At 52.6% G+C, this 21318-nt stretch overlaps 1 protein-coding gene across 1 annotated transcript in view; it reads right to left on the bottom strand.

The window, feature by feature from the left end:
- Nucleotides 1-1429: 1429 nt before the first annotated feature.
- The window catches only part of PLXND1 (plexin D1), an 86887-nt gene continuing 66998 nt past the window's right edge, over nucleotides 1430-21318 (bottom strand). Inside the window, exons 26-36 of the mRNA XM_069811736.1 lie at nucleotides 20047-20193; nucleotides 17865-18021; nucleotides 16684-16787; nucleotides 15545-15608; nucleotides 13625-13659; nucleotides 11745-11849; nucleotides 10754-10917; nucleotides 9151-9298; nucleotides 5875-6015; nucleotides 4857-4931; nucleotides 1430-4175 (exon numbers count right to left, since the gene is read on the bottom strand). Coding sequence (XP_069667837.1) covers nucleotides 4059-4175; nucleotides 4857-4931; nucleotides 5875-6015; nucleotides 9151-9298; nucleotides 10754-10917; nucleotides 11745-11849; nucleotides 13625-13659; nucleotides 15545-15608; nucleotides 16684-16787; nucleotides 17865-18021; nucleotides 20047-20193 — 1257 coding nt within the window. The 3' untranslated portion in view covers nucleotides 1430-4058. The remainder of the gene's footprint in view (nucleotides 4176-4856; nucleotides 4932-5874; nucleotides 6016-9150; nucleotides 9299-10753; nucleotides 10918-11744; nucleotides 11850-13624; nucleotides 13660-15544; nucleotides 15609-16683; nucleotides 16788-17864; nucleotides 18022-20046; nucleotides 20194-21318) is intronic.

The following is a 21318-nucleotide window of genomic DNA, read 5'->3' as shown; positions in this document are numbered from 1 at the left end:
CACAGCCTTGGTGTGGGGTAGGTGTCTGGCCCTCTGCCCTCCTGCCTGCCCTTGTACTAATGACTGGCTGAGCCAGGATTACAGGAGTGCCAGGGCAGCAGGTCTGGGTGCATGCCATGGGCATGGGGTCCCCAGTGCTGGGGGAGCTGCCTGTGCTGTAACCATGGTAAGAGGTAAATAGAAGTGTTGTAGGGCTCAAAAAAGGAGTTTGGGCTGTTTGCTGTAGACTGCAGCATTGCTCATGCTCTTGTTATCTATCTGTGGCACAGTTCCCACCTCTAAAGCTGTCTTGCTAGCTCCTGTGGGTCAATATATGAACGCTTCCATTTAATAGCTTCAAATGCCTGAATTTTTCTTGCTCTGCACAGCGCAGAGCCCTTCTGAAGGTCAGTCTGATAATGCAAAGGGTTACAGTCCTCCTGGGCAGGAGAAAATAAGTGGAAGTAAAACTCCCTTAAAGAGGATTTTGCTAATCTTCAGCTGGCCTTGCTGATGCCCTCCAAGGCTCCTGGCCTTGCTCTGGGGCTTAAGCAAGAGCTGAGCAAACTAACTTCTCTTTAAACTTCAGCCTTGGCTATGTTGATCCACCTTTAATGGAGCTGAAACTCGTGTTCCCCCAGGGATGGGGTGGGGGATGCTGCAGTAATAACTGAGCAGCACTCACCTGACCCTTCAAAGATGGTTAACCATGCAAAGCACTGCTTGCTCACATAGAAATGTCCTATAACAGAACTGGGCAGGAGCTGTGTTCTCTCTTACCAGGCACTCGGTGTGAAACATGACGCTCTTTCGCTTTGAGAGAGGCCAAATCATTTAATGGCTGGGTTTAGCTTTATTAAGAATCAACTTTCTAGTGGGAAAAGAAAATCCCTCTGGTATCTGGAAAGAGCAGCTTTTACTGGGGGAGCTGGAAGAGAGAGGATTTAGCAATGCCATGGTTATTAAGACCTACAGGCTGTGGCTGGTGTCACGGCACTGAAGCCAGAAGCCTCAAGGCCTGGCTGCAGTGGTGCAGAGCGGGCGCTGGGCTCCCCGGGGCTGGGAGAAGACATGGTCTTTGTAGGTCAGTGGCACCTGGCAGAGGTGAGGGTGCCTGGCCCTGGAAACTGCATGGTATTACTGGTCTTCACCTGTGCAGTACAGCATGCAGTCAGTTCAGGTGCCTGGTTGTGTCCTCATAAGGATCTTCCCCCTCCCGTGCCAGTTCTTGCTCTGGCAGGAGCCGTGGTACTGGGTAGCAGGAGTGGTGTGTGGCTGCAGCCCAAAGGGGTAAAAAACCACCTTGTTTCCAGATGAGAAGGGTATCAGCTGAGCTGCCAACCCCGAGCACAGTATGTCTCGGACAGGCAAAGCTTGCTGCACACACCCGTGGCTGTCTTCTATAATGTGTGTCCTCTGTGTGCACAGGGCAGCAACTTCACTACGCAGGTTTCAGCACCTTGTTTTATTACAAAGATAGGCTTTTCCAAGAGTCTGCCACTTCCACTACACAGCAGGTAAGGGCACTACACCCACAACACGTGCCAAAGTTTAAAAACATGTTACAAAGGGCTTGGGGTTCAAGGCAACACTACAAACCCTCAAGCTTCTGCTCCATTAAAGTTGTTCCTTTAAAATGGTTGTAGCAACTACTTCTTTTTTTTTTTTTTGCTTTGGAAAAAATTAAATAATAAAGCAATAGGCCTCAATACATGGCCCAGTCACATTACCTGGAGGCAAACTATACTCACTATCGGCTCACCTGTATCCTTTCCTTGTAACAACATGGGGCTATTGCTCCATGGTCCTTTCCCTACCTCCAGCCAAGCTCAACGTTCTCTGCTACCTTGGTCCTTCTCACCCTTGCCTTCCCTGTGCTGGGCCTGCCTATATCTCTGGCAGCTATTCACAGTTTCTAAAAGAAGAAAAAAAAATTCAAGAATTTTTTGTGAAATCACTTTCAAAATAAAATGTAGCCCAGCTACATTCTTAGAGTTTCTATTCTGAAGCCACATCCTCAGCAAAGACATTGAAACCTCCACAGTGTATGTACTTTTTCTGTAGTTCTCTTTAAAAAAACCTCTGTTCTTCCCCCCCCCCCCCCTTTTAACATACTGGATAAAGTCTATCATTTGCTTTAAAATAGATATCTATATACACATACACAATTTTGATGTTCCAATTTCTGACAAATGTGGTGTTACTGGAAACGATGGGATGGAGGCCACCTGTCCATGGCAGTGAGTCACCCAGGAGGAGTTTTGGTGGACCAAAGTCATCTAATACCAGGTTGCATCCTTGCCAGCTGGATGAGTAACGGAGGCTCACCTTAGACCCTGCCTGGAGTGAGGTAGTAACTTTTTTCTTTTTTATTTTCTTTTCTATTTGGCAGTTTGAAAACGCAGTGGCTACGGCTGGGTTTAGCTTTCATGGGCAGGTTGCCTTTGCCTGCATGTGAATGCTGGCTTCAAGCATGTGGCCTTAGCTGCGGTCCAGCCTCTACAGAGGGGCCTGTGTGACGCTGGAGAAGACCAGAGTGGTCGTGGCTCCCCTGGCTGCAGAAAGGATGAAGTTGCCTGCAGAAGGGCGAATGGGCCACCAAGCTGGGACAGGGTTTTTGCCCCAGTGCGGATGCCGTGGGATGGTAGTGGTTTCTAGGTCTCAGATGAGCTCTGTTTGCGCAGTGGGACCCTGCTCGCTGACCCCAGTGTGAGTGTGGGACACTTTCTGCCTTTGTTGGCAGCTTGCAGTGCTGGAGCTCTGCTGACCTGCGTGAGGGAGAGCATTGTGCTGCCAGGGGGATGGGGTCCAGTCCCTTTGCCTTTGTGGGCTGAAAAAGACTGGACACGCAGCAAAACCGCTCCCTCGGTTGCTCTCAGGTGACAACCATGGTGGGCTGGGTCTGAAGCAAGCAGAACAAGCTGCTTTAGGAAGACACCTCTGTAGCACTGGCCTTGTTTTCGGTGATGATCACACGAGATGCTGCAGTGCATGATGCAGAGGGAGAGAAGATGCTACCTGGTGTTTTGCCCCGCGTGTGGCTCAAGTCCACTCTGTCAGAGCGCTGTCAGCAGGAGCTGACCCCTGTTGGCATGAGCAGTGTTACCAGGGCTGAGCTGGGGCAGCACCATAGGTGTGTGTGCAGCCAGCGTGGCAGGGAGACTGGAGTGCGAGGCATGAGCCCTTCCCCTCACTGACTACGTCTGGTCCTCTAGGCAGAAGCCATGCCTGCGACCAGTTGGCTGAACGGCGGGGGATATTTGCCTGCCCACTGCAACTCCAGCCCACTGTGCACGCAGATATGGGAACCTGGGGAAGGGGGAACAGCCCTTCCCACACTGTCTAGCAAGTAACACACTCCCTCCGGCTCTGTAATGGCCATCTCCATTAGGGGATAAAGTGCTTTCACCATGCCTTAGCTACTTGGGAAGCAACTGCTTCGTCTCAGCCCCGAGTTCCCTGTGTTGCCCAAGTCTCAGACGGAGGAGTGGTTATGTTTACACATACAGTACAAAAATTAAAAGGCACAAAAACACACAGAATGCAGCAGATAGCGAACAGCTGATAAGAGTCCCTGGTGTTGGCAAAACAAGGATGTCAGAGGGATGGTGTGGAAGGGAGCTCAGGTGTTGCTCCGATGGCCTTTGCAGACTCTGCTTGTTACTCCCTGAGGCTATCCTTCTGCTTCACATCTATTGTTACGGCTTCTGCAGCCCTGTCTCTCATCCTGAGGAACCACAAACAGGGATGCAGGGTGCCACTGACCGCTCGGGCACTGATCAGAGGGAAGTGGTGAACTGAGCTTGCCACAAGTGTCACGTCTCCATTTCTGCCTGGCAACAGCAAATAAATTATGGGTGCCACAGTGCAGACCAGAGGGGTTTGAGCTGCTTGGAAAGGTGTCTCGTGGCTTCTTGTTAGGTGAGGGAGCCCTTCAGCCGCAGGCCAGGCCCACCCCCACCACGAGGCTGGTTTGAGAATGACCCTGGCAGAGGCGATCCATGGTGTATCCACCGCTGAAGGCAGGTTCCCTGTGGCACTGCGCTGCGGAGAAGGTCACTTCCAGGGCTGCAGTCGGCCTAGGCTTCGCTGCAGCACTCGTAGATGTTATCCTCCATGAGCGCAATCACTTGCTCAAACTTGTGCTGGAGCTGGGTGCGCTTCGTCGTGGGGTTGGCATCCAGGGCAGCCACAATCTGCAGGAGACAGGAGCAGGTGGGTGGCTGAGGCAGTGCAGGCAGAGGTGCCCACCCGCCAGCCCAGCTCCCCCTGCCAGCCCTTTCGAGCCCAAATCCCGGATGAATCTCTGATGGGGAGAGCCCACCCTGCCCCAGAGCCCCCATGCTCACACGCCCCGGCACCCCCCAGCTGTTCTAGGGCACAGCCGAGTCCCTGGGCAACGGGTGGGCGAGGAGGGGCACGCAGCTGAAAACCATCGTAATGGTACAGCTCACGGCGCAGAGCTAGTCTGCAGCGCGGGGTGCAGGGGGTCGGGAGCCAGCCAGGGCCGGTGCCTCAGCTGGGGGTGGCTGGTGGCAAGTTATTTTGGCTGTGGACTGTATCAGGGTGCTCTGCCCTCCTGAAAGCATCTGTGGGTCTACACATTGGGCAGCCCCGCTTCAGTTCGGTCCAGCCAAACGCTGTTAAAATCAGCCAGGAGTAGCTGGCCTCCTCTTCCAAGAAGTCATCAGCCAAGGGATAGGAGAGCAGGTGCACCTGTGTGTGCATATATTACATAAATGCGTGGGATTATGCAAAAAAACGTAATCCCTTTTCTGTGAGACTGGATGCTGGCATCTGACCGCTCAGTTACAACATACTGCTTGTTATTCCCTCCACAGGTACGCTGGGGCCTAAATGCAGCTGAACCCACTTACCTGGGAGCGGTATCTCTTGGCGTATTTGTATATCTCAGCCATGGCGACGTTGGTGTTGAATTCGTTCCGGTATTTCTTTACAAAGACAGAACAAAGAGGGGAGGAATATTAACATGATGCAGCAAGTGAGTTCAAGCCTAATCAGCAGGCATTAACTAGATTAAAAGAAGACTTTGCCTGGCTATTTTTGTTACTGTTGCATTGATGCAGCTGGACTTTTGACTTACTCCTTTAAGGAAGGTGCATTTGCTTACATCAGAAATGGTCCCAGTCTTTTTAAAGCCAGCCTTAAATGCCCACACCTGATAGCACTGTTCACCCCTCCATGCTCAAAGCCATTTCCAAGGATGGGGCAGTGCCAGAGCTGGGCAGAGGAACGCTGACGGAAAGCAAACAGTTGGTGGCTGAAGCTAAAACGCTGCGGGGAGCTTGTTTGATTTTGAGGAAGCTGTGGCGCATCACTGGCAGGACTTGGATCCAGAGCGCAGCTGCCAGCTCCCGTAGCTGGTACCAGGGCTGGTATCCCACACCCGGGCCAGCTGCCAGGGCCGGTTGCCAGCGGGCTGCCTGGGACTCGGGGCCGGCCCTGGCAGTTGGCGCCCAGGGGCCAGCTGGCCGGGGGGCTGAGGGACTGCAGAGATCCTTTTCCAAGCTTCCTGGCTCTTTGGCACTGAATTTCGCTTTCAACTCCCAGTGGTGCCAAAGCTAGTTAGGTTCAAGCTAACTCGTGGGTGTTTACTGCAGCTCTGGCAGTAATTGAAGATGCTTGGAATTAGGTCAGATGAAGTTTGTGCGTGGAAGTTTGAGGCAAAAATATCCTTTCTTGTTTGCTCCTTCCAGCATCTAAGCAGTAGCTCACTGCAGCCTATGTGCGCTCCCTGCCGCTCCCAGACTCCTGCTGTCAGCCGGAGCAGAGCAGGCTCGGCGCTCCTTGCTCTGGCGGGGCACCAAGCCTGCAGACCCGACATCGTCCCCGTCCCGGGGACACGCACCGGCCGAGCCCCCACCTCCGCCTTACCCGCGACTCCTCCGCAAGGTGGGCGTTCATTTCCTGCTCGCTGAGCGGGGGCATGTCGTGGATTTGCTTGTAGTATCGCTGCACTATCTTCCTATACTCAGGGATCTCCTTGGCATACAGTAGTTTATTGGTCGGGGAGTCCTAGAGCGAGGGCGAGATACCGAAATCAGACACCGTATTGTTCCTGGCTGAAAACTTCTAATCCTGTTTGTCTGACCAAAGCGCTAACCATCAGACACGGACTTCAGTACAGCTGGGTTCAGGAAACAGCTACGTCTTTGGTCCTGGCTTTACACAAACAGGACTGCGGTGGGACGGCACCGAGGCACAGAACAGCTAATGACAGAGGCGCTTGTTCGAACACATCAAGGTGCTGCGGACAGGTACCACCTGCCTGCGGAGCCACAGCACCGTCCCTCTGCCCTTCTTCCTAGCGTGAGCTAAACGTTTGTTAGCTACAATGCCAGTGAAGGTGGTCTATGATGTGAATGTGTTTTAATTTGGAGCAAGGGCAGGCTAAAAAGCATGCATGGGGTCAGGCGAGGTGGCTTGCTGCCAGGTGATGCTCTGCAGATGAGTGTAGCATGACTGTATTAGATAAAACACTTGTGCTCCGTGGCTCTGCATGTGGAAATTAGTAACAAGGGAAGGGCTTCTGCATGCATTTCCTCGGGTCTCTTGAGCAGCCAGCTTGATTTAAACTGAAGAACAAAGCTCTTTTACAAGCTGAACTTTGTCAGTTGAAATGTTCCTCTTGGATTTTTCATGTAGCTTTGATTTATTTTGCATTGGCTAACCCAGCCTGCCTGGCCTATATTGACTGCATGTAAAGTAATTAACAGAAAATACTGAGTTCTCTTGATTAATGTCAGCTTGGACAAAGCAGTCTCTTAACCTCCCAGCCACACAATTGGGTTGTACCAATGAAGGCATAACCCTGCCTGCACTCCTTGCAAACACAAGCATGAATGATTTTAACCTCAAGGCAATCCTGCCCCGCTGATGTCATTACCCCGGGAATGAACTTGGCCCACTGGCCTAGCATTGCCTCCCGAAGGGAAACAGACCCAGGCTTGGGGACACATTAGGGAGTAAGATCAACGTGTCCTGTCACCCCAGCGCTGGAGTGAGGGACTGCTCCCTGATGCTCTGACAGGTGGAGAGTGGAGGGAGGATCTTCAGAGGAGACAAGCACGGCAGGGCTCTAGCCATGGAGGCAGCATCTTCAGCTGTATCGGGCAGTAAATAAGGAAGCCCAGGGTAACTGCAATCTGCTGCTGCAATATGTAGCGTGGCTAATGCTGCAGGGGAAATGGGAAATGGGCACCAGGCTGTGGCACCAGATCCCACAGCAGTTTATTTTCAAACCCAATGACAAGGCATTACAGGACTACAGCCAAGTTACAGAGCCTGCTGAAAACATTTTTTTTCTCCCTTAGAAGCACAAAAGAAACCCATGCTGCCTCTTTTTGAGTTATTTTTTAATTTGTGTCTGATTTGTCCGCTCTGTATTATGAAGAGATGGGTACTGATTTATTAACTGCTTGCGCACTGTAGATGTACGGAGTCTGAGTCTGCTCTCACATTTGCAGTATTAAGAGCAACATGCTGAAACCAGGGGAGGAATCCAGCCTGGAAAACATTCAGCGATATACTGCGTGTATATGCAAGCTGATTTTTAAGCTGAGGATTTATTCTTCCCACATTACTCAACAATTCCTTCACTTATGCTATTGTATTCCTGAAAAATGTTTCCATCTGCTGTCTGACTCCAGCTGACCCCTCTTCCCCTCATCCACAGCTTGACAAGGACAAATTTTAGGTGTTTCGCAACACATGCAAAAAAGAAGACCAAAACCCAAACAAACAAAAAATCAAGTGCTCATTAGATCTTCCTCCAGTACTAACCTCTCCCAGCGAAGGCTTCCTGTTGCTCTCAGTTTGGGGGCTGCACTGAGCAGCGCCCACCTCCCGCCCCTCTCTCCATAGGGTCCCCTCTACGTCACACACCGCGCTGCTGCCAGCCTCTGCAGTGGGGGGGCAGTGGGGGACGATTTACAGCATTTCTTAATAAAACTTATTTATGTCAGGAAGTTTCAAATGTCAACACTGCACTCAGCCAAGCCAGCGGGAGAATAGAAAACATGCGCGCTGGACATCCCACTGCCTACCAGCCCCGCAGGATGGTGCACGGGAGCCCGATGGTGGCAGAGGAGACACGGCCGGGGCAGCCTCGCGTTTGCTCGGAGCAGGCTTAGCTTCCTAGGCGGGGGTGCTGAGTCTGCCGGGCTCTGCCCACAGGCCAGAGGTGGCCAGCGTGTGATGGAGACACTGCCGCTGGTGGGGAGCACCAATGGCTCTGCTGGCAGGGCTGCGGCAGCACCCGCCGAGTGCTTCCCAGGTGCTGACGGATGGTGTTAGGGTGTTAACGGGATGGCCCCGGGCAGTCCCCACACCTCCACGTGAGCCAGGCTGGGTCTGTGCTGCCTGGGCAGGCGCAGCCCATGTTCGTGAAGGCTCGGCTCGCCTCCTGAGCTTCTCACAGGTCTCCCAGGTGAGAAGCTGTGCAGAAACCACTGACAGCGATGATTAAAGCTTCACCTGAAGCTACGCCATTTTCCATCCTGCCACTGGGAGTTTATATTGTCCCTCAGCTGCTGTTACGGGATTGTTATGCTAATGCTGTCCCCTAAACCAGCCCTGACTGAGGGACCTGGGCTCCCATGCCTGTGCCCAGAGCAGAGCTGACACCCCACGTGCTCACACAGGTACGTTACACCCCTGCCCGAGCCAGCTACAGAGAATATTCGTGGGTTCGTGCACCAGCTCAGCCCCTCAGGAAGCGTTACAGACCCTGTGCTGAGTAAGCTGGGCGCTCTCCTGCGACCGCAGGACAGGTCATACAGCCACTGGGTAACGCTGGGCACACGAGCCAGCGGCTGGGTCTCCCTCCATCGTCCAAGCCTTCTGGGCTGGGGCCTTGCCCTTTGTCCATCCTGCCTGTGACCCCGCGTTCCCACTCCCTGACCTCTGTTTGTGATGGAGGGGCTGCAAATTTCAAGCTCAAGCCTGAACAAAGTGGTGGGGAAGGGACGGGGAGAACTCATCCTTGGAGACAGCCAAAACTCAACTGCATGAACCTGAGCAAGTGGCTCCCAGCCAGCCCCGCTGCTGGGGGAGGTTGGACTGGGTGACCTCCAACAGTCCCTTCCCACCCGTACTGGTCTGTGTCTATGACTGCCCCAGCAGGAGCGAGATGTCCTCTCTGGACGGTACCTTGCCCAGCTGCAGGTCAGAGAGGGAGCAGGCGTCAATGAAGGCCTGAGCTATCACAGAGAGACAGGCGTCGATGTGGTCTGTCTTGTCAATGTCGAAGACGAACTGGGGGTTCTTCAGGATGTTGACCCAAAACCTCAGAGGTAGGCTGCAAAGGAAACAAGCCAGGAATACACACCGGGTGAATTTTTGTACTCCAGAAGGAGAGGGGAGGAAATGCAGGAAAGATGATGATAGAACATAAATAGTAGCGAGGAAAAAAATGAGGAGCCAGGTTCTGCTATTTAATCACATCCTGGTAGCGTACGACCCCCTGCCTAGCTAGAGGGGCAGGCACACATTTTCACCCTGAAGAGACATTTCTTCAGGCTGAAGCACGCGGCCCAGACAGGAGACTTCATGTACAGTCTTGTCTAGGCGAGCGTATACCCTTGCTCCTTCAGCAGCTCCCTCAGCCAGCTGTGGTCCAGGAAAGACACCAGCAGGTTTGCCTGCATGGGGCTGTTGAATCAGGCTTCCCCACTTGCTGATTTTTGTAGCAATGGTGTCAGCTCCTTTTCCTTCTTCCCTAAGTAACTGTCATCTGGTTCTGATGGTAAGCCTGGCCCCGTGAAATGCATTTCATGTGTCTTTTTTTCTCTCTCATCATTTTCTCCTGCAGTTATTTCACTGCTCATTTGGCCACAACACAGTTTCAGTATGTCGCTCGTCCTTCCTACCATCCCTCCTCAGCAGCTGAGGAGTGAAAGCTGCTATAAGTCTTTGCTCTACTGGCAATTAAAGGTAATGAAGGATAGGCAAATCTGTAGCTCAATGGTTGTGTCTGCATGTCTGCTACCTCAGCCAAATTTGGTTTTAATTTTCACATGTTGGGCTGCAAACAGTTACTGTCCCTGCAGCCTCAGAAGCACTAAGCCTCTCCTTGACGCTCCCTCCAAGCTCCCTGCTCTCCCCAGTTAAATCTTCTGGTTTCTCCCCTGCTTTATTTCCCCCCTTCACTTCAGCTCTCCCACCCCATTCCTGCTCCTGGCTGGTCCCCAGAGCTGCGGTGCCCGCCAGCATGCTACTGTCACAGCACCAGCTCCTGGAGTCCTGCGAATACCCTGGAGTCTCAGCTTGGTTACAGAGATAAGCCGGGAAAAGTGCCCCCAAGGGCTGAAAAGCCAGAAAGCAAATGAAAAGGAGCCAAATATGCTGTTTTTAAAATCTCCATGATGTTTTAAGACCTGACTTGATTTTGGACTCCGTCTCCCACCTCCAATGCTTGGAGCTAACACCATTGCTGTCTCCCGTCATCCTGTCCCTCTTCTGTTTCTCCTTTAATTATTTTTATTAGTGTGGTAGTTTGGTCTGCCCTTTATCTGCCTATGCCTCTTCTTCCAGCTCTCTGTTTCCCTGAGCTCTGTTTGTTCAAAGCTCTCCAAGTCTGTGTTTGGCCTCATCTTTCGCTGCCCTCGCCACCACCCCTCCTGTTTTCCAAGTCATCTCTTCTACTTTTAGCAACCTAATGATTAGTCCAGGACACCAAGGCTTTTCAGCTGCTGCTCCTGAGAGATGGAAGGAAGGAAGGAAGGAAAGAAAGAAGAGACTTCGTCTTCCAAACCTGTTGGTCTTCCAGATGTGCATAGTGTCAGGGTCTGTGATCCCTCTTTTCTCTGCTTGCTCCTCTAGGAAGTCAAAGAAATACTTCACGGCCACAGGTGGTTTATCATCTCGGATACTGAGAATGGCTTTGAACAAGTCGTCCAGGAACTTCTGCAGCGTGCCCTGCGGGACAAGCGCACACAATGGAGACTGGGGAAAGCAGCAGCACCCAAGCCCAAGAAAACAGTGCGAGGGGCTGCGACTGTTGCACACAAGGGGAAATCCTTTTCTGCCAGTTGGATAAATCAGAAGAGAAAGGGGATGCTGAAGCAGGGAGGGAAAGGTTTGTTTGTGCATAGTGATACAATTAGCTTGCATTTGGGTTTAATTTCTTTTGGCATCAAGATTTTTCTTTCTTACTGCTAGGATCTCACATCTGTGATTGTTCTGCATAGTAAATACAAAGAAGACTAGAGACTGCTGGCCATTCTTGTGATCTCTGCTCCAGTGAGGCATCATGCTGGGATTAAAGATGGGCTGGGAGCCCAACTGCTGGAGCTGAACACTTGCAGAGAGTGGGGAAGTTCAAATCTGAATTAAGATCGCACAGACATTCCCCCTGCTCCCAGAGCTAAGCACCATCTCCTTTCCCAGCAGGATGTCTCGCTGGGGAGATGGGTTCAGGTCTAAACTGTGCATCACAAGCCCTGAGGCGGTCAGCATCCCTTTCATGTGCACAGACCCCAGACCAGCCTGGGGAGATCGTGTGGGGCTTCACGCAACAGTGCTGCTTGCTGCTCTGAGGGCGAGCTGGAAAGCTGGAGAGAACCCAAGGAGCCAGTGGTGCCCAGCAGCCTCACTAAACATGCTCCAGTCATCCAGGACAGAGGAGTCCCACCACCTCTTCAGAGTGACTGGCCCCACAGCACTCCTTCCCTAGAGTAGCCTTCTTGTTACAGACCGCAAACAACAATCGTACCTGCCACGAATGAGGGCGTCCTGTCTCCTACCTTTGTGGAGAGCAGCCTGGTCAGGTAGATCTCTGGTAGGACTTTCTTCCTATGGCTCTGTCTGTGGGACTTCTTATGTTCCACTGATTCATCGGTTGGGAGAACCTGGTCCAATATAAAACACATGTTCAGAGCGCTCCTCTCTGCAAGTGTCACACTGAATTTTCCTTTAAGCATAGAATTTCAACTGCATATAAAATTAAATTAGAAAGTAGTTACTGTGTTATAAATACATCCTTATATGGCTTTAAAAAAGCAATTCATAATACTCAGTTTTTCTGACATTTGTTTCTCTTGTGTTCTTTATTGCCTCTCTCAAGCTAGACAAAGAAAATGAAGCAATCAATCTCTCTTTGGATGTTAGTCTGCTCGCCTTCCTGGTCTCTGTGCAATACTCCTGTGTGGCTGCAGTTTAGGCTCCCAGAAGCAATGCACAAGGCTTCCACGGAAACCAGCTTTTCTTAGATTTGGAAAAAGTGCAAGAATGATCAGCCAATATTCCTGCCCTGGCCTTTTTAAAAACAAATCTAAATATTCCACAGTCAAGTCAGTTAATTACTGCTCTATAATGACCTAGCAAGCCATTTAAGTCCATCTTGGCATTGTTTCACATATGCACATTTGGTTTCCCATCCCTTCTCCCTCCTTGCTCTGCATGTACACGTGTGTGAGTGCACGTGCGTGAGTGCACGTGCATGCATGCATTGTGTGTTTGTACTCTATTTGAGCACGGAAACTTTACCAGAGGGGAAAAAAAAAAATCAGGCTATAAAATATTGTTGTTGTTGTCCATAACACTTTTTTTCACAACAGCTTTTAGCAACGTTTAGCACTTCGTACTTCCAGCATGGCGCACAAGCAGGAACTAATAAATCTCCCCAGCTCTGGGAAGCAGGCGGCATGCCAGGAGCTCCCGGTAGGTGACTTGACCAAGGCTGTGCGGGGTGCTACCGGCGGCGCTGCGCCGTGCTCCTGAACTCTCTGTGGCTGCTGACAGCTACATCAGGCACAACAATTATTTTGCCATCCTGGTAATTTTTTATTATGTCCCATAATACTAAAGCTTGTCTACAGATAACCTTTCTGCACCTCTGAGCCCCTCTGAAGAAAACTAACGAGCCCTGATCCAGCTTGTTCATCACATCTGACATTCCAGCCCACAGAGATGAATTAAATTAATATCAGCGAGGCTGAGAATATTTTCTCCTCTTTCATCATATACACTGGAAAAACAGGACCCATGGACTTACTTAAGTGCAGGAGAGAAGAGGGATCGCTGCATGCACACAGCCTGACTGGTCACCTCTTTGCTCCCAGGACTTTCCAGGCTGCCGCCTTCCGAGGGGATGTCTCCCGGACAGCCAGCCTGGCAGCAGAGGACAACCTGGCCCCCCTGCCTGGCTGAGAGCTCACCACAGCCCAGGGCCTGCCTGCCCCAGTGCAGCAGGGACCGGCTGCTGCCAGAGATGAAACAGCCTGTTCGGCACCCGTTTGCAGGGACAAAAGCAACAGCTTCCATTGTCTGCCAATGGGCAGCCATCGTAAAGGTGAAGTATGTTGAAATACACAGGAGATTAGATGGGCACCCCTCCACTGCCGCAAGGAGCCCTTCCTGCAGCGCCCTGCCAGCCACCCTGGGCTCGGCTGTGCCGCCCGCCTGCACTCCGCCAGCATCCTCGCTGTCACGGCAGCAGGAGAGATCTGGGGGAGTGGAGCCACCGCTGTGACCCGTCCCCTCGCATGCCGGTTCTACGCTGCAGAGCGGGTGTCCTGGAGCGACGGCTCTGCTCCCCATCAGCACTCCCCTGGGAGGGCAGGAGGGGAGAGCAGCCCCCCACCATGCAGCCGCCAGCCTCCGCAGCCAGGAGCTGGATACTTACCAAGTGGAAGTACTTCTCGGTGTCCAAGTCCTTCACTGTGAAGGAGAGAGAGAGAGAGAGAGACACGGCGGCTCAGTCGGGTGACCCAAACTGAAACCTGCTTCCGCAGATGCCCTCCACGTCAGGAGGCATTTCGCTTTCCCCAAGAACCCCAACACCGAGCTGGTGTTCCCACCCCAAGTGACCTCAGTATTTTAATTTGCTTTGGGGTTGTTTATTGCCTTCTGGGGCACACGGCAAGTACCTCAGGAAGTACTTTAAGGAGGACCTGACGTCTCCCAAGGGGCGTTTTAGGAAGGACCCAAGAGGGCACGAGAGCAGGATCAGCACAGGGGCACTCCTGCATTGTGATGCCCTGCTATGCCCTGCAGGCCCATGTGCCCTGGACCATCTCCTAGCCTCCTCATCGGGGCAGCTGCAGCCCCAAGCAGCTCCTCGCTCCAGCGGGTGAAAGGACTCCCACTGCAGAGACAGGCGCTGTGCAGGTAGCCTGGAGACAGGGTTTGAAACCCCTTGTTCAATGTGAATTTTTGTCTCCCTTGGTCTATTTTCACTCTCTGCACAGCCTGAAACCTAGAAATATGCTGGCAAGAAACTGAACATGTGTAACTGGGAGGGAAAGGACTTTTCCAATCAAGTGGTTTCAGATCCTTTCTTTTTTTCACTTTGTTAGCACAGATTGAACACAACCCTCTAATGAGGGTGTGAGATGAAAGGTGCAAACACCTCTACCTTAATGGCTGGGAAAGCACTCAGCACCCCAGCAATCAAAGAGAGGAGGATACTGGATAACACATGTTTAAAGTAAAACCACAAGCAGGACACTTGCACCTCCCATAATGTGTGTTTCAGAAATGTATACTTCCCAGACCTTCTTCATTTCTCCTGCAGAAGGAAAAGCAGGCACAAACCCCCACTTTTGCAAGTGACATGGAAAAGCCTTGAAGTTAGAAGGGGTGTGGAAGCCACCCACTCTCCACGATCAGTCCCAGACTCTTGGGGATCTGTGACCTCTCCAGTGGCCACTGCAGCTTCGACCTGCTGCCTGCTCCCCTGGTCCGGCTGGAGCTCCCCCACCTGCGCCTGGTGGGGAGCATTCGCTGCACAGGGGAAGGGGCAGCACACAGCCCGGCAGCAGCCATGGAGGGACGGGCAGTGACGGACAGGGCTATTCAGCAGCACTGACATGGATGTCCTCATGCTGTGGCCATTACAATCCCAGCTGCGTGCGGTCCAGTGTGCCTGCTCTGCCCACACCCTGCAGAAACCCTACTTCCTGCACCTCTCTTCCCCCCGGGTGCTGGCTGCAGTTCAGGCAATGCCACCATGCAGGGCAGTCGTTAAAGTGCCAAGTATCTCCACTCTGCCTGTCTGTCTTGCCATCTGTCCCACCTGGGACAGTTGCACTGCCACTGCCTGCATGGCAGGACTCAGACCTGCAGTCCCCATGGGGAGCACGGGCACATGGCTCAGCCATAGCAAGGGGGAACCCCGTGGGAAGGAGGGAGGTATGTCTCCTGCAGCCCCATGGCTATCTCTGCCCCAAACATACACCACAGCATGGGCAAAGGGGGTTTGCAGGAGAGCAGTGGAGATCCTGCAGGACCCAGAGGGCTTCCTGAGCACGTCCTGGGCTGCCAGCTGGCCAGCTCGCTCGGTGGCCGCAGTCCCAGTCCGTGCTCAGTGTCTTCCCTGGCCCGACTGATGCCCAGCTCTGCCCAGTGTGCCACTACAAAAGGGTGCTCTACGACTGCTGGTAACGCCAGAGCCAGCCCTGCATGGGCTAACGCCACACCCCAGCGTCCACAGGCAAGGGGGCTGGCAGCCGACTCTCAGCATCCCTGGCCAGAGACGCTCCTCTAAAAACACAAGTATTTCTGCCCGTTCACCAGCAACAGGGGAAGAGAAGTGAGACATTACCTCTGCTCAGCGTGGTGTCCTTCTTGTCTGACAAACTCATGGCCAGTGATGCCCCTTCGGGGATCTGCAGAGGAAGGGAAGAGAAGCCTCGATGATGGGGGGGCCTTAATGGTGCCTCCCATGGAGCTGGGGGCAGCCCCAGTGAGATCCCGGGAGCTGTGGGATGCTGGTGCAGTGACTGCTCTGCCAAAAACGTCCTCTGTGCCTGCCCTGCCCTGCCCCTGCTCCCCAGCTTGGAAACTGGCAGTAACGGCACTGCCCTATGTGGAAAGGGTTTTTTAAATGCAAATACGAGATAGCAAGGTTCTCAAATCCGATGGGAATCAGGCAAATACATGTATCCAAGATACCTTTTTTGGATGCCGACACCAGGTAATTTGAAGAGGAAAGAGTGTTATGCTGTGCAGATCCTGTTTTGCCTTTCCCCAGAAGGGGAGAAGGAACCTGGCTGCAGCCTGGACCTGTGGGGCTGGTACTACCTCTGTGCTGCGGCTCCGGCTCTCAGTGCAGCAGGGCACCGTGCCAGCAGTGGGGCTCTGCAGCACGGCTGTTACACAAATAATAATATTAATAAGTACTTAGCTCCGTTCTTGATTTTCCATGCACTGTTACAGACCAGTGAGGATTATGCTCCCAGGCATACTAGGGAATATGGAAATCATATAAGGATTTCTGGTTTCATTTAATTTTAAAAGGAAAACTGGTCAAGAAAACAATTTGATTCGCTACATTTCCCCACATTTTTGGCCTCTGCTCCTCAATGGCATCCCTAGCCCCTGCTCTCAGGGCAGACAGCGACAACTGTGCCAGTGATTTCAGCAGGAGCACAGATCAAGAGCAGAGTGATACTAATCAGCCAAGCTGCCGGCCGTTGGGAATAGGAGCTTTTTTCCCTCCTCTTTCTGTTGTCAGTAATAACTTGTTTTGCATGAAGAGTGTTTAATTAGTTTCAGTGTGTTGCAATATTAACGAGTGTCTCGCCAGGGCAGATGTCTATTCCCCGGAAGCTCTCTCGGAGCTATGGCAACCTCCCTGCTAGTTCCTGATGATCCTGTTTTTGGAGGGGGAACCGCAGCTCACCCCTGAGGCCAGGCAGGCTCCGAGGAAGCAAAGCTTTCCTGCAGCGCTGGCAGGTTTACCTTGTAGTGTGCTAATGTGTTGAGTTTCTTCCTGCCGTCCTCCACCACCGAGGTGTCATCAAGGTCCCGGAGGATGTAGCTGTCAGTGCTGGTGGCGAACCACTCTGGACACAGAGAAGGGAGAAGTGAGACATCAGCCCGAAGGAGGCACGTGCAGTGGGGCCTGGGGCTCTGGGGACCGGCCACACAGCACTGGGGGGGCTGCACAGCCCCCCTGCCAGGGCTTCCGGGGCTCTGTGAAACCAGAGCAGACATTTAGCAACAGCGTCCAGGCTTAGCCCATGGAGCGGGGATTCCCAGACTAGAGAAGACCTGGGTGGAGCTGGGAGAGGTGACAAAGGCTCTGCTCGGAGCGACGGGGAGGAGCACATCTCCCCCCTTCCCCTCTCCCCATCTCACCCCGGGGGCTGTGTGGGACCTGCCTCATGGACCACCAGGCAGGTGAGATGCTGCGTGGCTTGCACGTGGCCACTGAAGGTTGGTGGCGGCTGCCCGCCGGGCAGAGCTGGTCATGTATCTGTGAATGGGGGACACACCACGTGCACCAGCTGATGGGAGTGGGGTCCCGTCACCGCTCCAGCCCGGGGCGTTCTTCCCTCTGGCACTGACTACGTTGAACGTCATGCCTTGCGACTGCTGCCAGCCGGGGCACGTCTCCATGGCGTGCTGCGCGGCACGGAGGCACCACAGACAGCGTGGGTTTCTCTCACCAGCATTGGGCTTGGATCCTTCTTAAATTTGGGGAGAAGGAGTCGGCCACTGGGTAGACAAATGACAGATCTGAATCTATGGCCAGACAGGAGTCCATGGGCTCAATTATGGCTGCTTATGGAGAGACATGTATTAACAAGCCACCTGCAGGCTCAGGGGCATTTTAGAGGGTTCCTGTTCTAGAGTTAACACTGTACACTTTAAAGGGTGCAAGTCCAAGCATCCCTCTGCTCCACTTGGGCTTTCCTAAAGCTTCTTTCCAGTTATGTGCCCAGTTATTCCTGCCCACCGGTATCTGGTCTCATCACTCATTCCTAAAGACCATCCTCAGGAAAAGGCTGCCCTGATGTCTGCCCTCTTGTCAGTGCTGCTTCAGCCACTGCCCTCTGTAGATACCAAGAGCTAGTGTGCAACATCAGGTGCTTCACCTGGGCTTAAGGACTGGCTGGTCCAATGCATCTGGTCCTTACCGAGGTCGACGTCTTCCACCCTTGGCCACTGGGAGTAGGGGACGTTCTTGCAAAAGGCCTCCAGAATCTTCTCCTTTACTTGGCTGAGCGTGTCTGTGTCCATGGCTCTGACACTCAGGGAGTCCATCCCGCAGCCTTGGAAGGAGACGTTGAGGTTCTGTAGGCAGAGGCCAAGTTAAGGGTGACCCGCCCAGTTCTGCTGGCTCCCAATGGTGCACGGAGCCTGCGGCACCCACACAGCTCTTGCCCGTGTGCTCTGGACCCCCTGCTGCTGGAAATCAGGCTGAACAAATGCAGTCATCTAGGCTTTACCGCCAGTGAGAGGTGCTGATTTATAGCCCCTGGAGGCTGAAGGCCCCTGTTTGTTGACGGAGCCAGGAGGACACAGGGAGCGACACTGCAATCTCCTCTCACGCTGCCTTGCTAATGGGCCTTAACCCTGACGCGCAGAGACCACCTCGGGGGTGGGAGGAAAGGTCAGCCCCCATAACCAGTCGTGTCTGCAGCTTCTTGGCTCCAACCGGTGACTAATGGGACCGCCAAGGCTCATTGCTCAGCCTCTCCCTGACACAATGGGCCGAGCTTCTTTGTTTAAACAAGCTTCAAGCATGCTGCAGGCTGTGTCTGCTGCAACACTGGAGCCCACCACCAGCACCACCCAATAACCTGCTCAAGAGCATACTGAACAGCAGGATGAGCAGCTGCAAGGGGCTGCAGGCTGCTACAAACACCTGCTTGGACCTCAGGGATGCACAGCTACTGCTACAGTCACAGCAGAAAGCTGCAGGGCAATGAAAACGACTCTCTTCCTGTAAAAAATCCTCTCCTCTTTTGGGAGCGGCTGCCACTCCAGTCAAGCGAGGAGAGGCAGAGTCCAGGTGCCTCCTCCTCTCCCAAGCTGTGCAGACCCAAATGCTATGAGCGTGGCATCTCCCTCCCGCCCAGGGGCTTCACTCTGGGACAGCCTCAACTCTGCCTCTGCTTCTATCCTCTGCTTGAGGTACGGCCAAACCTGAGGGCAACGCTGCGCCTTCATTTAGTGGTGAATGCAACCCTGAAGCCATCTCACCGCCTGGCTGGCAAGCCCAGAGCGGGAAGCTGCAAATGCCAGGAGCATTGCTTGTGCATAAGCACAGCTGCCTCTTAGGAGGACACTTGGTACACCTGAGAGTTATGGCTGGGATTTTCACAGCCTAGAGGTTCCTTTACAAACGCTGCTTTTCAGTCTATCGGGATACAGAGTCAGCATCCTTGACTATGAACATTGTGAATGCACAGGTGAAGTCCAATTTTCTCCATAGCATTAAATGAAGATGTTATTTCACATTGTACACTATGCAGGTGTTTTTTGAAGCAGAGGTTCAGCTACCAGCAATGTGGGGGATTCCCAGTTAGTTAGCACTAACCCTGCAGTTGCTCTCCTTCCTCCAACATACCCTGTTCATACTTTCCTTTCTCTTCTTGCAAAGTAGGAAGCAGCCACACTTCCCCTGCTCAGACTTACAAAGTTACCATTTCTCCCAAGAAAGCTAATACTTTGCGCCCTGCTGCTAACCCCTCTTGGTCTGCACTGTAAATTTACAGGTCAATTGGTAACAGGAATCTGCAGAGGATGTGGAGCTCGAACCTGCTCTGAGTTACGGTGATGCACATCTGGGGTAACCTACTGACTTCAGTGAAGCTGCTCCAGATTTATGCCAGGTAATTGAAAGCAGGATTTGACCCAGCCTCTGGAAAGGCATCTGCTGAATTCTGCATCAGGCACTGGAAGGAACTGAGGCCTTCACACGCACAGCCCTTGTCAGTCCTGTTCCCACAGGAGGCATTTTGCAGAACCGCTTTTCAGCATCACTCCTGTAACAGCCTGGGCAAAGCCCTCACCCCAGGACTCAGGTTTACAGCCAGCACCTTCCCGCTGCTAGTGAAGATGCTCTTTTGCCGTGAATAGTAAACCTGTTGGTTTAACTCTCTGAATATGGCAGAACAAATTTTCTTACCTCCCTCTACTCCTACAGTCATTGTGAGCCTTGTTCTGTAGTCGTGAGCTTAGGCAGCAGCAAGGTGCCTGCGCAGGTGTACAATTTATGTGGTTATCGCACCTGCATGTGTACCAAATCAGCCTCTTGCACAACTGCCCTGCTGGGGTACGTACCCGTCAGACCCCTGGGGTGTAGGTACTCACCCTTGGCTTTGCCTCGATGTTCTCCCTCAGGAGCCACTCCTCATTGAGGGTGTACCTGGCTTTCCCCGTAATGGCATCGATGGACCCTTTGTTAATCTGTTGTTTGATCGCACAGATCAACAGGAAGAAGGGCTCTCCCACCGTCTCCTGGGGAAAGGAAAGAAGACCAAGTAAGCAAACTGGACCTGGTGGTGGTAACTCCTTCCAGCGGTGTGGCAGGGACAGGCTCTCCGCGGACACTGAAGGTGCCTCCATACATCAGGGAGCAGGACTGGTCCACCCCAGGTGCTGCGAACCCCTGGTGGGTACTCAGTGCCATGGCCACCCAACTCCCACCAGCATGTCTCTGAGGCTGCTCACAAGTTTTCAGACTTGTGGCAACATGACAGCGCAGACAGGGAAGAGGACATAACAGCCGACAACAGCTGCAGGTGATTTTCAGGGAGGCTGAACTGTGCTTGTCAGCATCAACATATCCCATCCAAGTTCTACAGCAAGTACTGTAGGGCTGTGGATTGCCACCAACAGGCTGTGCCAGCATTTGCTGTCTCACGGGCAGTGCTCGGGTACCGCTCAGAAGGTAAGGGCATATGTGTAGCTGTGCTGAGTGGGTACATGCATGCACAATGTCAGCAAAATACAAATGTGCATTAATTTACATGTGAAATTACACACGAACTTCAGGGAGAATCTGGCATACTCCAGTACAGAGATGTTTCTTGCAACCTGACAGAGTGCAGACTGTACAATGTACTGCACTCAGCAGGACAAGGATGGGGCTGATGTGCACAAAAATCCAGGCCTACAGAGATATTTGGGTGCCCAGCTTTCTCATGTGTCAGCTGAACCCCTCTTTGCACTGCCTGGTTTGCCATTGAAATCCATGGAAGCGAGCCCACTGCATGTGCCTGTGGCTCTGGAAACTAGTGTTCATACTTCTCATACCACAGCAGAGCCCTGATCACAGCAAAACAGAAAGGATCAGGGTCAACAAGCTGTTCCCATGCAACAGCAAGCAAACACACCATTTAACTCCTTACATTCATCAAACTTCGTCTTACAGGAAAGAGGTGAATTGTGACACTGCTGCAATAAAAACAAAAAACATAACAGGGACCAGCTATTTGTGATGTGGTTCAGCTACATGGTTTAATGCCAGATTTCTGATCCTCTGCTGTCTGCTACGCTGATGTGCAAGTAAAACATAAGCTATTTTCTTAAGAAACTTTTCAGTACTGGAGTACGTCCCATTCTCCCTAATGTTCATGTGCA

The sequence above is a fragment of the Haliaeetus albicilla genome, chromosome 24, assembly GCF_947461875.1.
Source record: "Haliaeetus albicilla chromosome 24, bHalAlb1.1, whole genome shotgun sequence".
NCBI classification, from domain to species: Eukaryota; Metazoa; Chordata; class Aves; order Accipitriformes; family Accipitridae; genus Haliaeetus; species Haliaeetus albicilla.
The sequence above is the reverse complement of the archived record's forward strand: the minus strand, read 5'-3'. Positions and strand labels throughout refer to the sequence as shown.